The sequence below is a fragment of the Tiliqua scincoides genome, chromosome 4, assembly GCF_035046505.1.
Source record: "Tiliqua scincoides isolate rTilSci1 chromosome 4, rTilSci1.hap2, whole genome shotgun sequence".
Taxonomy (NCBI): Eukaryota; Metazoa; Chordata; class Lepidosauria; order Squamata; family Scincidae; genus Tiliqua; species Tiliqua scincoides.
The window spans coordinates 223,709,202-223,722,520 of NC_089824.1; the positions used below are offsets into that span (position 1 = coordinate 223,709,202).

General features: G+C 53.0%; 1 protein-coding gene across 2 annotated transcripts; it reads right to left on the reverse strand.

Moving 5' to 3' along the window:
* Window positions 1–1,593: 1,593 nt before the first annotated feature.
* MCM7 (minichromosome maintenance complex component 7) lies at window positions 1,594–13,312 on the reverse strand. Of its 2 annotated transcripts, none has more exons than XM_066623791.1 (15): window positions 13,208–13,312; window positions 13,015–13,112; window positions 12,240–12,404; window positions 12,011–12,135; window positions 10,348–10,528; window positions 10,124–10,261; window positions 8,834–8,974; window positions 8,636–8,750; window positions 4,910–5,041; window positions 4,601–4,684; window positions 3,872–4,265; window positions 3,316–3,399; window positions 2,984–3,152; window positions 2,728–2,837; window positions 1,594–1,925 (listed from the first exon to the last, which is right to left on the reverse strand). In XM_066623791.1, the coding sequence occupies exons 1-15, from the start codon at window positions 13,245–13,247 to the stop codon at window positions 1,718–1,720; spliced, it is 2,184 nt and encodes a 727-aa protein (XP_066479888.1). In that variant the 5' UTR covers window positions 13,248–13,312; the 3' UTR covers window positions 1,594–1,717. The 2 variants fall into 2 exon arrangements, with proteins under 2 accessions (XP_066479888.1, XP_066479887.1); XM_066623790.1 differs by having other exon boundaries at window positions 8,834–8,983.
* Between the last annotated feature and the right edge of the window lie 7 nt (window positions 13,313–13,319).

A 13,319-nucleotide genomic window follows, 5' to 3' on the forward strand; every position in this document is an offset into this window, starting at 1 on the left:
TGATTAACACATACAAAATTATGCAGGGGAAGGATAAAGTGGAGAGATGCTCTTTACACTCTCACATAACACCAGAACCAGGGGACATCCACTCAGATTGAGTGTTGGGAGAGTTAGAACAAAAGAAAATATTTCTTTACTCAGCGCTTGGTTGATCTGTGGACCCCCTTGCCACAGGATGCGGCAAGGAAACAAGTTTCTGGAGGAAAAATCCATTATGGGTTACAAGCCATGATGTGCATGGGCAACCTCCTGCTTTTAGAAGTGGGCTATGTCAGAATGCCAGATGCAAGGGAGGGCACCAGGATGAGGTCTCTTGTTATCAGGTGTGCTCCCTGGGGCATTTGGTGGGCCGCTGTGAGATGCAGGAAGCTGGACTAGATGGGCCTATGGCCTGATCCAGTGGGGCTGTTCTTGTCTTCTTATGATGCAAGTGCATCTATAGTCAGCTTTGCACCCCCTTCTCCATCAGGGTAGCACTCGCTCTAACTTGATTTACAGATGCTGCTGAATCCCACTAACAGGCAAATTACTTTGGATAGCTGAGAAATACATTTTGTATTGGCCTGCGAGAGCCACCCATTCTCACATATAGGCACCTACCTGTAATCTCACCAGTTTCCTAAACAGAGGAACTTTCCTAGACAGTTAGATGTTAGCTCTCTGACTGTGCTGAATCAGAAACCAAGCTAACCATTTTGGTTTATGGCTAGTTGCAGGCAGCTGAGGGACAATGAGTCACTCTGCACCTGTGCCTGCCACATCCTGGGTTAAACTGAGCCAAATCTGATTAGGTATTCAGAATACTTAAGCCTTGGTCTGCTGATACACAAACACAGTAGTAGGTGTGCAAACCGAGATACTGCTGTCCATGACTGTGTTGAACTGAGTTTATGCTGTGACTGACCTTGGACTGATGACTGTGTTGTTTGGAAACTGATTTGGATAAGGTAAACTGGACTGCTGTGATCTTTCGTGTATGATTTGGACCGTGTTGTGACTCTTCTTCTTGCTCTAATACAACTGCTGAAAGTTAAAATGACTCTGCTGTGTATGCCGTTCTCTCTTTGCATTCTGCCTGGAAACTGGGACACACCCAAAGGTCCCCTTGCAAACCTTAACAAGATCAACCACAGGTGCAGCCAGCTAAGATCTACCTCATGCTGGATGTGGGAATCTGGATACCACAGCTACCCATCAGTGCCATTCTGCAGTGATGGCATCCTGGGCATCCTACTCTGCCTGGGAAGTAGGTCCTTCCCAGCAGGGGAGAGAGACAAGGTCCAGAGATCCGACGGGGTAGGGAAACAAAGAACAGATAGGGCCAAGCTCCCACCCAACACCTCTGCCCACTCTCACTTTTGCAGGCCAAGCAAAGGCAGCTGTTCTGGGCTCTACCTGGGAAACTCCCATCACAGCTGTGCATCTTCTTTCTCTGCAAGGCAAAGCATCCAGAGGCTTGCACATACTGGCATCAGGCATGGAGCTGGGTGCCAAGTGGAAGGCTAAGCCCCCAAGCCATCACCACCATTCCTATCAGGGGAAATTCTAACCCAAATTCCCACCCCACCCCACCCACAAAGGCAACACCAGCAGAAAGCAAACAACTTTATTAGACAAAACAGGTCCACCTGCAGAAGAAGCTTGGAGAGGCAACTGCGGCCAGCTGTTGCCCCAGGAACACGGCATTGGGCCGGCCCCTGCTGTCCAGGGGAGCTCAGACAAAGGTGAGGCAGGTCCTGCGCTGGTTCACCTGCCAGACATTGAGCTCTTCGTACTCACTGAGAGCTGCCTCAAACTGAGTCCGTGTGAAGCCCTTTGACAGGCAGCGCTGCTCGGCCTCAGCAAGGCGGATCGAGCCACTGCCTCCCGCTGGAACCAGCTCTCGGATGGCTGCAAAGATCAGATCCGATGGCCTGTGGGCCCTGCGAGGTGGGAGGGAGAGGAAAGGATCAGATGGCTGGGCTGGGACTTTGGCTGCTCTTGTCTGAAGGGCAGGGAGCAGTTGGAGCCTGCGTGTCACTGCAGGGCCCCAAGAGGGTCCAGCTCTCTCCCCCCTTCAATCAAATTCCTTACTTCTCCAATCTCTCCACACACTTATCCCCTTCCTCCTCAGCAGCCACCATCACATCTCCCACCCATGTCTACTTGGCTTCCTACCCCGCCCAAGGCCATTGATTCAGGAGTTTACTGAAGTCTCCCCTCCCCTCCATTCCATTCCTTTCCCAGGCTCAAAAGCTCATTTGGGCCAAAAGTGTCCAGAGTTGGAGTGGGAACAATTGGCCTCTCTCGCCCCGGCTCACAACAAGAGAGTACTTCATTCAAACCCCCATGCAGCCTAAGGAAAAGAAGTGACCACCTACACCCAGATCAAGCCCTCCTCTCCTCCAATGCACCTCTGGTCAAATATTCCTGCACCCCGATTCATACTTGGAGCCCTCAGCACCATGTCTCTCCTTCTGTGGGCCCTTTTAAGGCCCACCCCCTGCCCTCACACCTCCTTAAGTCCTCATCTTCAATTCAATGCAATTGAGCAACACACACCTTTTTATGACACTGGAGCAACAGAGAAATCTCTCCAGACAAGGTCCGGTCCTCTCACCTGTTGCAAAGTGCCTCGTACTTTGCAAGTAACAGCCACTGAGGTCACTGTCCAGGGTCCCCACCAGCCCCATGACTGCTTTTGGTAGCAGAGATGAAGACACACACACAGGGGCCTGCTCCTACCTGCTTGGCTGCCCCTTGTCTGCCAGAAGCGAGTCTTTGGACATTTCCATCAGGCGCATGGCCTCGTTAACATCCTCCTTCTCCACCACATCCACACGCCTCAGCCGCGCCTGCACCAAAGAAAGGAGCGGTGACTGGGCAGGACTGGGGCAGGCAGGTGAACAGACCCCTTCCCCAGGCACCCTCCCTGCCTCTGCCCAGAACTCCTGCTCACTGCTGAAGAGCAGACAGAGAACTGCCCCCTTTGCTCGCTCACCAGGGCAGTGGCCAGGCGGAGGATCCCCAGCAGGGTGCGGGCTGAGGTGTAGGTTGTGTCCTTGTTGGCCCACGCTTCCTTCCGCATCTCCACATAGGCCGCCGTGATGTAGTCTGCCAGCGACTCCGGCACTGCCGGCTGCTTCAGCTTGCAGGTGGCAATGTAGCGCCTGGCAGGAGAAAGACCGGACTTGGGCCCCACCATGTGACAGCCGCCATTGCTGCTCTCGCAGTAGAGCCTTTCCTGCTCCCACAAAAGCCTGTCTCCCTTCCCCCCCCCCAAAAAAAAACCTGGCAGCAAGAATCTCCACACCCCTCTGGCAAGCACCTCACCTCATAAGGCCCATGTCGAGCTGCTGAAACTGGCTGGGCGGCTGACGACTGTGCTGGTGCACATAGGTGATGTGCTGGGCAAGGCTGTGAATGAGACAAAAGCAGCTTTTAGCAGAGCAGCACAGGAAGGATCCTCCTAGTGACTCTCCCCAGAAAACGGGACAGGGAAGAGAAGGAAGGCGAGCTTCCCCCAGTGCGCGGGGTGGATAGCAGGAAGTTCTTTTTCCTCTTGCACAGCACCAAACTAGGAGACAGCCACTCCACTTCAGCAGCAGGGTCAAGTCAGAACAGACAGAAGGAAATATTTCTTCACCCAGCAAGCACTTAATCTGTACGTGCCGCCACAGGATGTGGTACGGCACCTGAAGGCCCAGATGTCTTAAAAAGGGGATTGGACAGATTGATGAGGTCAAAGTCCATCCATAACAGGTTACAAGCCACAATGACTGAATGCAACCTTTATAGGTAGCCCATCTCTGAACACCAGATGCCAGGGAGTGGCAACAGGATGCAGGAAGCCAGACTGGAGGAACCCTCGACCTGACTGGTCCCTCACCGGAGGTCATTGTCACGGTCAGGTCGGTCCTGGATCAGCCAGAGCAGGTCAAAGCGGGAGAGCAGGGCGGCAGGAAGCTGGATGTTCTGTTCCAGGCTGCGCTTGGGGTTGTAGCGCCCATAGGCAGGATTGGCAGCTGCCAAGATGGCACAGCGGGCGTTGAGCGTGGTCAGAATGCCTGCCTTGGCAATGGAGAGTGTCTGCTGCTCCATCACCTCGTGGATGGCCGTGCGGTCCGACTCCAGCATCTTATCAAACTCATCGATGCAACAGATGCCTTGGTCGGCCAGCACCAGTGCCCCTCCTTCCAAGGTCAGCTCCCCCGTCAACGGGTCACGCAGTACAGCAGCCGTCAGCCCCACGCCGGAAGAGCCACGCCCCGTGGTGTACTGGCCTGTGGAGATGGGACGGAAGGTGTCACTCTGGAAGCCCCGCCTTAGCCCCTTCTCCATAAGGCGCTGGTATTCCACTCCTCTCCCCGGCTCATGTGATAGGGAGAGAAGGTGGGAGTGGTCTCGTCCGACTCTCGGGCCCATTCCGGCAGGCTGCCTTGACCATTCTCACAAAGCCCAGGCCCTTCTCCTGAGCACTTGGCTGAGGGGCAGGACTTTCACTGTCAAGGCAGAATGTAACAATTGGGACTGTGAGAGTGGCATTGCCACCACCACCCACCCCCTGCCAAATCTGTGAAGGACACCCAGGGAGGTGCTGCCCACATGAGGTACTCACTGCGTGGGGCCAAGCGAGTGATGTAAGAGAGCAGCTGGGACTTGGCCACTCCAGGATCTCCCATGAGACAAATATTGATGTTTCCTAGATGGGGCAGGAAGAGAGAAAGGCACCCCCATTTCAGCCCGTCCTGCAAAGAATGCTTCTCTGGCCCCCACAGTAAATGGCACGCCAGGGCCAGGTTTTTCACCCAGCCTCCAAAAGGAGATGCAGGTTTTTTGCAGAAAAATACAACACTTGGGGGAGGACAGCAGGGCTGATGACCCCAAAATCAACCAAGGAGGCTGGGAAAGAACACCATGGACTCACCTCGTATCTTCATGCCCCGAGGGTTCTGGTCCACTCCCCCCACCAGCAGAAGCAAGAGAGCCTTCTTGACATCCTCATGCCCGTATATCTCAGGGGCGATGGAGGCTGCCAGCTTGTCATAAAAGTCTTCCTCTGCAAGAAGCCAGAAAAGTGTTTGTGAGAACACATACTCAGGGCACTATATGGGAGGGGGGAGCATGGGAACTGCAATCCCCTTACTCTGTGGAATTTTTATGGCTATAATTTAAGCACTTTGGAACTATACTTTTCATGGGATTAAAAATGTTTTGAGTTGCTTTGGGTTTTTGAAGAAAAAGCAGAGTGAAGGGTTCTGAAAATACAAGTCTGAAATAAGGAGAAGATGCCAATCATAGGATGTCACCCTCCTACAACTTAATATGAGAAAGGAGTTTCTCTTCTAGTGTGTCACACGGACCATTCCACCCACTAATGCGATGCCAAATTCTTGTCAGAACAAAAAGGAAGAGCCCCTTTACAGGCTCCCTGCTCTCTCCCTCAGCCAACAGCCACAACAACACACTTCTGAGTGGCTGCTTACAGGGAAAAAAACAAGCTAGGAATAGCCAGTCAGACCACAGTAAAGTTCAGTTAGGGCACCAGCCAGCCAGATGCTTATTCTTCCTGCTTGGGGTCAGCTGCATGGATGGATGCAAAGCAGATGTACTAATGCAGCCTTAAGCTTTGCTTGAGCTGGGGACACGGACTAGCCAAGAAGTTCCCATCTGGCTGCAAATAATTCCACACAGGGCTTTTTTCTAATGGAACGCGGGGGGACGGAGTTCCGGCACCTTTTTGCAGGGGCCCCTCCCCTTCGGAGGCATTCAGGGGGGAGCAAAACAAAGGCATTAGCTGGGTAGGTGCTGGGGGGTGCAGGGTGGGCGGGCGCCTGGCCCCTGCTTGACCGCACAACGACCCCCTCCTGCCCCATCCCCAAGCTCTTGCCTGAGCCCAGCCCGCCTCCCCCCCCCCGCGCTTAGCTTCCCTGCGCAGCTTCCAAGCCGGTGGAGGGTGCGGGGGACATGCGCCGACGCCGAGGAGGAGGACAGCCAGCCAGCCAGGGAGACGGGCTGCGGCACCCATGGAAGGCCCAGGTACTGGCTTGGCGGAGGATGAGGGGAAGGAAGCTGGCTGGTGCAGCCCCCGTGCCAATCTGCAGCACGAGCCTAGGTGTGTCTACTCAGAAGTAAGTCTCATTGTGCTCAATGGGGCTTGCTCCTGGGAAAGGGTGCATAGCCTTGCAGCCTGAGAGGCCAAGCCTATGCATGTCTACTCTGAAGTAAGTTCCATTGTGTTCAATGGGGCTTACTCCTGGGAAAGTGTCATAGCCTTGCAGCCCGAGTAGACAGGCAGAGGAAGAGCTCTGAGGCTGCAGTCCTCTCCACACTTTCCTGGGAGGAAGCCCCACTGCCTCTAATGGGACTGACTTCTGAGGAGACAGCCATAGGCTTTGGCTCTGAGGCTGCAGTCCTCTCCACACCTTCCTGGGAGGAAGCCCCACTGCCTCTACTGGGACTGACTTCTGAGGAGACAGGCACAGGATTGGGCCCTGAGGCTGCCATCCTATCCACAATAAGCCCCATTCACTAAAGTGGACTTCTGAGTAGACATGCATAGGATTAGGCTGCAATCCTAGGCACTTTCTTGGGAGTAAACTCCATTGAAAAGACTTACTTCAGAGTAGACATACCTAGGATTGGGCTCTTAATCCTGGCAGAGATATATATCTGCACCCGTTTTCACATGCTAAGGGCAGGTGAAAAGGGATTCTCTGTGTGTACAACGTGCTGTCCAGCCTTGCCAGAGATCCTCCTCATCCTTCCCGCACAAGCATGCCTTCCGCCAGCCAGCATTTGCAGCTCCTCTCCAGCAATGCACAGCAGCTGCTCAGGGCAGCAGAGAACATACAATTGCATGCCAAGCACCTTCCCAAAGACACAGAGTATTCTGATACCTGAATTAAACCATATTTAATCGCTTGTTTGCAAACGTAGCCGTTTCTATGTGCACCTAAGGACCCCTCTCATGTAAGAATTCCTTTTTTGTTCTTACTCCCACAGTTGCTTAGAGTAATTTTACTACATGGAACTCGTGTATGCCATTTTTCGGAATCCATTCACTGCTTCCTCTCCTCGAAGTAGTGCCACACTACATACTACGTACATGCTACAAGTGCACCTGTACAGTATTTTTCCCCATGTGTAGAAAAAGTAGCTAGGGGGAGGGGATGTGGAGATTGACAGCCCAATCCTATGCATGTCTACTCAGAAGTAAGTTCATCTTTAGGGGGGAAGCACATAAAAAAGATTTTATTTCTCCAATTAAAAAAAATGGTTTAAAAATAAATAAATAAATAAATAAATAAATAAAAGATTAACAAGTTGTGAGTTCCTGCACCTTTTCTTTTACAAAATAAGCACTGATTCCACAGATCAAATGCATACTGAGTGAAGCTCTTCTTTTGCTCTGCCTGACCCTATTTGCCATTCTAGTTGCAATCCCCTACTGAGTTTTCCTGGCTCCATTGTTTCTCTGAGGGACCCACCACACATGCCCACGGCCTCTTCCTTATAACACCTTCAAGCCTTTTCATGCTGAAATGCAACCTCCTGTGAACTAGTGACCCAAACAACTTTATACTGTAGTATCGCAGCAAGATTTTTGGAGAGATCTCCTCTGAACTCATCGCAATCCACTTGGGTTTCCCCCACACTGAGTCACTCTACAGCAGGGGTGTCAAAGATAAGTCCCGGAAGCTTTTTATCTGGCCCTCAGGCTCTCAGCTGCTGAGCAGTGCTGAGGTGTTAACTGCTGAAAGGGCAGCCCACATGAAAATTGGGCTCTTGTATTTTCTCTTTTGTCGTTTGCAACTAATGAGTTCCTAAGTAAGAAAAAATGGTGCATATTTTTGGTTGTCCAGTTTAATGACATCACTTCTTGCCTAATGACATCACGTCTGACACTCAGAAGGCATTGTGAATGCCATTTGGCCCTCTGTATGAAACGAGTTTGACACCCCTGCTCTACAGCATCCACAGACATGGCCACCCCACCGCACCCCACCTGATCCATTCCGCTTTTTAATAACACCAGCTCTCATACAAATCATTCAGAGGCTCCAGCACTATCCTGAAAGCTGCTAGTTTGTTTCCATCTTCTGGAGCAGCGGTCTCCAAACTGCAGTCCGAGTTCCACTGGAATAATCATCTGGGGGGCAGCGTGGAGGTGGCAAAGCCTTTCCATTCCACCCTGCAACCAACCATCTTCGTGCCAGACCACTGCAAAGCCTCATGCTGGGGAGCCACTTCTGCTCTGCACCCCGATTTCCCTGCTTAGCTGCTCCCGGCTGTGAGGCTCTGCAACAGCCCAGTGCAAAGAAAGATGGTTGCACGGTAGAACTGTAAGGCTTCGACACCACCACTCTGTGTCCATAAGGATTGTCTCAGTGACACTGCCATGCCCGGAATGAGTATTCCAGTGCATTGAATCTGGCTTGCAGGACAGAGTTGGGAGGCGCCAGCACAAGAGGATTCTTTTCCCTCTCGCAGTACGGGCTTCGTGGCCCTCTCAATAAGGACTACTTTGTCCAAAGAATCTTGAAGCCCAAGTACACTGTGGTCTGGCTTAAACCTTTCTGCACACGTATTAAAGGTGTTTGTTAGACCGTGTTTGTCCAAGATTCCTTTGAGAGTGGACATTTCTCCTCACCTGTGATCTGGCGCAGCTCATCCTCGGTGAGCTCAGCGTCTCCCTGCTCCGCCTCCTCATTCTTGCTCATGCAAACAATGTGGTGAGCTTCAAGGTAGGTGTCCGAGAGGAGACCCTGTCACGGCAAGCCACAGTTGGTTCAGTTCAGGGACCCCAAACCACTCCCAAGCGCCTGCCCCTCTCCAGCCGAGCTCTCACCTGCAGGATCTGGCGGAAACTTGTCTGTCTCACAGGAAGAAAGACTCCAGTAATGCTGACGTGGTCGCCTGGCTGCACAAGGCGCGTGTTCTCCCCTTGCACACTCACGCTGATGGAGCGCGGCAAGTTCCCAACAGGCACCTGGTCACTCTGCAAACAGAGGCAGGGGTGAGGAGTGAAGCAGCATCTTGCTGCACCAGGACCCACACCACTGCGAGAGCTCTTGGCACAAAGCCATCCTCCTGCACAATCACAACCAAAAGAAGCCCTTTCGGGTCAGTTAGTTTGGTGGCACTGAACTGGTTTCATGCAGAAAATCAACACCCCACTTATTTATTTATTGTCTAGCGTATAATGCACAGACGTGTATATCAGTTAGACTAGATCAAATGTCAGTGTCCAGTTCATGCAGCCATTCAAGGACAGAGTTACTGTCATAGAAAAAAATCAGACCATGGGCCAGTATACGCCCTCAATTTGCAGCCAGACGCAATGTGGTACGTGGTTTGGTGGGAGAAATCACAACCACACTGAGGGGTAGATACTAGCTCCCATTTAAACATTGAGTCCTGACAAACACGTGTAGGGTATGGATGCTATTCAAAGTTTTCCAGTGCTGGCGAGGTAAGTCGAAACCTGACACCTTAAGTGGCACATTAACACCCCACTACAACACTTGTTTGCACTGAGAGCATGAAATGCAAGCAGGCATCAGCTGCCATTACAGCACTGCCCCTTAAGCCAAGGGAACTGCATAACAACTGCGTGAGCACAGACAAGCTTACTTGAACCCATGTGCCTCAAAAACCACCCAGACTTCAGGATGCTTTCAGTGCGGGGCTGGCAGAATTAGAGCCAGTTCTCTACATGGCAGCCAGGCCAGAGGGGCCAACTTCCCACCCCATTCAGAAGACATTTTCAAATAGCAGGTTTCACCACTTTATGTTCTGGGGTGGGAAAAAGAAGAAAAGCAGCTCTGCATGAACACACCATCTGCCTTAAATCAAAAAGCAGCTGGTCCTGGCCCAGGATTGGCAACACCGCTTTCTCAGGAGTACTGCCTGATAACCTTTCTAACTGGAGAAGTCGCCACCCCAGGGATTAAAGTCGGAAAGGGCTTTCGGCATGCAAAACCTTACCACTGAACCAAAGCCCCATCCCCTTATGGAGAGCCACCGAACCTGGCCTTGGGTCAGGCCAAGCTAAACCTGCCTTCCAAGGTGGATAAAGGAACAACTTGTTTGAAAATCCTCCCACTCCTGTCCACCAGCAAAGAGACCCCCAACATACATGCTCCTGGATTTTCAGCTCTTGGGACTTGATGAATTTGGAGCCACGGCTTTGCAGGTAGAGGCGGCCACCAGCTTGGTTTGTTTGGCAGTCCCGACTGGGGCACATCAACAGAGGGGTGAAGTTGGGAGACTGGATCTGGAAGGCAGAGGAGGAAGATTAGATGCAAGAGGAAGGCAGCACGCCTTGCCCAACAAATGCCCCACATGGAGCTGGTCACTCACAGGCTGGTAGGTCTCTGCCCCGCACCGGTCACAACTGTAGGTGGCTACCACCATGCGAGGTTTCACCTCGGAGACACGAGTGACTACACCACGCACTGTCACCAGCTTCCCAATGGCATCGGCCTTCACCTCCCGGATCACTCGGGCCTTGCTGCTTGATGGGGCCTTGAAGTAGAGTTCACTGAGGGAAGCAGGAGAAAAGACACCAAGGATGCTGGTCAGTTGCCCTGCAGGTCCACAATATCCCACTCATCAGGTAAGAATGCCATCCCCTGGGCCTTAATGCCAAATGAACAAGACAGCTTTCCCAACCCACAGTTAAGAGAAAGATTACAGTGTTCTGTGCAGCTACAAGAAGCGTCCAGTGAAAAGAACAGAGAAGGAACTGAACTCTGATCCCTCCCGCAGCCTTGGTCAAATCTCTGATCCAAGAGAAACTGAACAAATCTCATAGTGCCATTGGAAGAACAAACACAGGAACTGTCAAGGAATTTGCAAATTAAAAGCACTTTAAAAAGAGTGCTTAGCCCCATGCAAGATTCTTGCACCACTTATTACACCCTTGCAAAGACTCTTTCCTATCACCAATCGCTAACAACAGAGTTGTTAAAAGAACAAGTGGACATTTTTCAGGGTATTCTCCAGTCACCTGGAGTGAAAGTATTTTTTGTTTGCCCCATGTGCAATCACCACTATCACAGGGTAAAAAAATTCTGCCTTGGAAATAATTTAGACCAGCATTTCTCAACGTTTGTCCCCTGTAGTACTGCTCTGCAAGGTCCACCTGATGGAAGTACCACAGGAAGTAAGTAGCAGCGATGTCATCACCAGTTACTTCCTGATTGGAATACCAAACACAACACAACACCAGTAAGAGGCTCAAGGCAGAGAGCTTTTCTGAGCATGCTAAAAATGCATGCTGGAGCTCTACCTCCAAAGCCAAGCCAAGCCTCCTACTGCTGCTTATTGCTGTCGTGCTTGTAATCCTACTGCTTGTCACGTTGCATTGCTGGTCTCGCCGCCAGGTGACAGGGGTCCGGAGGTCCCATGAGTACCATCAGACGCCACCTCAAGTACCACCAGTTGAGAAACACTAATTAAACCAAAAAAATTAAGGCACGCACAATACCCGACTAAACTTTGCTCCTACAAAACATCAGACGGCAAAGAAGCACCCCCCCTAAAGAAGACAGGATTGTCGACTAGCCATTACTGGGTCACCTCCTGAACCGTCCTGGGCAAAGAGCTCTTTCTGCTTTAACATAAACTCGTTTTAAGAGATCAACTGCTAAAGACTTCCGTATCAGGAATGCTTTACGTTTGTACAGTGCTCTGAGCAAACCAAGGTCTTCATGCAGGCGATCTTTATTTGTAAGATCAGACATTAACTGCAAGTCACGATGACCTGAACTGTAGAAAACCTCTCTCTGAAAACCAGCTGCCAAGATGTGGCCACAGGACATGGGGATCTTGTTGTCTGGACAAGATGCATCTGGATGAAACCTTGGGCCTGATCCAGTGAGGCTCTCCTTACACTCTTATGCTGACTTATTGCAATCCCACAAAACATATCTGTCGCATTATTCCAGTATGGATGTTTCATGCACAGGCCATCAGGAACCTCAGTTTGACTGCATCACAAGGGGCAGCAAACACTACTCACAATCGGCGCATGAGTTCTGGCGGGAACTGGTTCTGGGGGTCCCGGTTCTGACCAGGCTCCCGGCTACGCCCCTCCAGCAGAAGACGGTGCTCAATGTAGACGTCCAGGGCATCCTTGTGGATCACCTGTTAGGAGAAGCAGAAGGAAAAGGGGAACAATACAGAGGACCACTTCTTTCCTGCTGCCGCCGCCACCAACACTGGTTCAGCCGCTCCCTGCTTTGTCTTACCTCCCTCTGCCTGTACTGGGGCAGGAGCTGCCAGACAGCATCAGCAAAGATGCGCTCATAGCGCTTGGTGTTCTCGCAAATGGCGTCCACCAGCTCTGGGTCCTCTTCAGCCACATCGTCCAGGTCCACGTACAGGGCCACCTGCTCCCGATGAGCCAGGGCCTCCTGGGGGGAGATGTGCAGCCAGCTGTGAGCAACGTGCAGTCTGATGGGTGGCAGGAGCACCACCCCCCCCCCCGACTTCTGCCTCCGCTCTGGGCCAGGAAACAGAGTGAGCCATGGAGAAAGAAGAGGAGCTGCACCCGTGTCTGAGTCCTTCAGAAGCGGTGCCTCTGAAGGACTCCAGGGGACTCCTGGGGGAGGCGCTCCCTTAGCTGCATCACAGGCGGTGCTTTTTGGAGTCAGCAGGCTATGAGAAGGGGGGAGCAGCAGCTGAGTCCCAGCCGCTGAAACGAGGCCAAGAGCCACTGCGGGCTCCGCAGACGCGCTTCTGGTTCCCGGTTCTGCTCAAGCAAGGCGGGGTGGGCAGTGCCGGCCCCGCGGAAGGCACCCAAACACACTCAAGCCGTGTGCGCGACAGGTGGAGAACATGAAGAGCGCAGTGCGCGGGGCTTGAGCGTGCCTGAGCGCCTGCTACGGCGGCAGCACTGCTCTTTGAAGGACTCCAGCGGGGACGGGACTCCGCCGCCCCCCAGAGGGCAGCGCTGCACACGCTCAGGGGCGCCGCGGCTGCTGAGAGCCCCCCAGCCCAGCCCAGCCCGCCCGGGCTCCTGACCAGACTCCGGCGGTAGGGAAAGTCCTCCTGCTGCGGCTGCTGCGGCTGCTTCTTGTGCGGGGGGCGGCGGAAGCCCTGCAGGACCGCCTGCGCCTTCGCTGCGGGGACAGGAGAGGGGCGCGGTCAGGCGGGGGTCCTCCCGGGCCCAGTCCATTCCCGCCCCCCTCCTGGCCCGGCCCGGCCCGGCCCTCACCGCACTCCGCGTCGTAGTCCCCCGCGCGCCGCGCCGCCATCTCCCTCCGCGTCTCCGAGCCGGGAAAGTGGCGGGAACGCAGAACTCCCGCGCTCCGGCAGCCCCGCCCCGG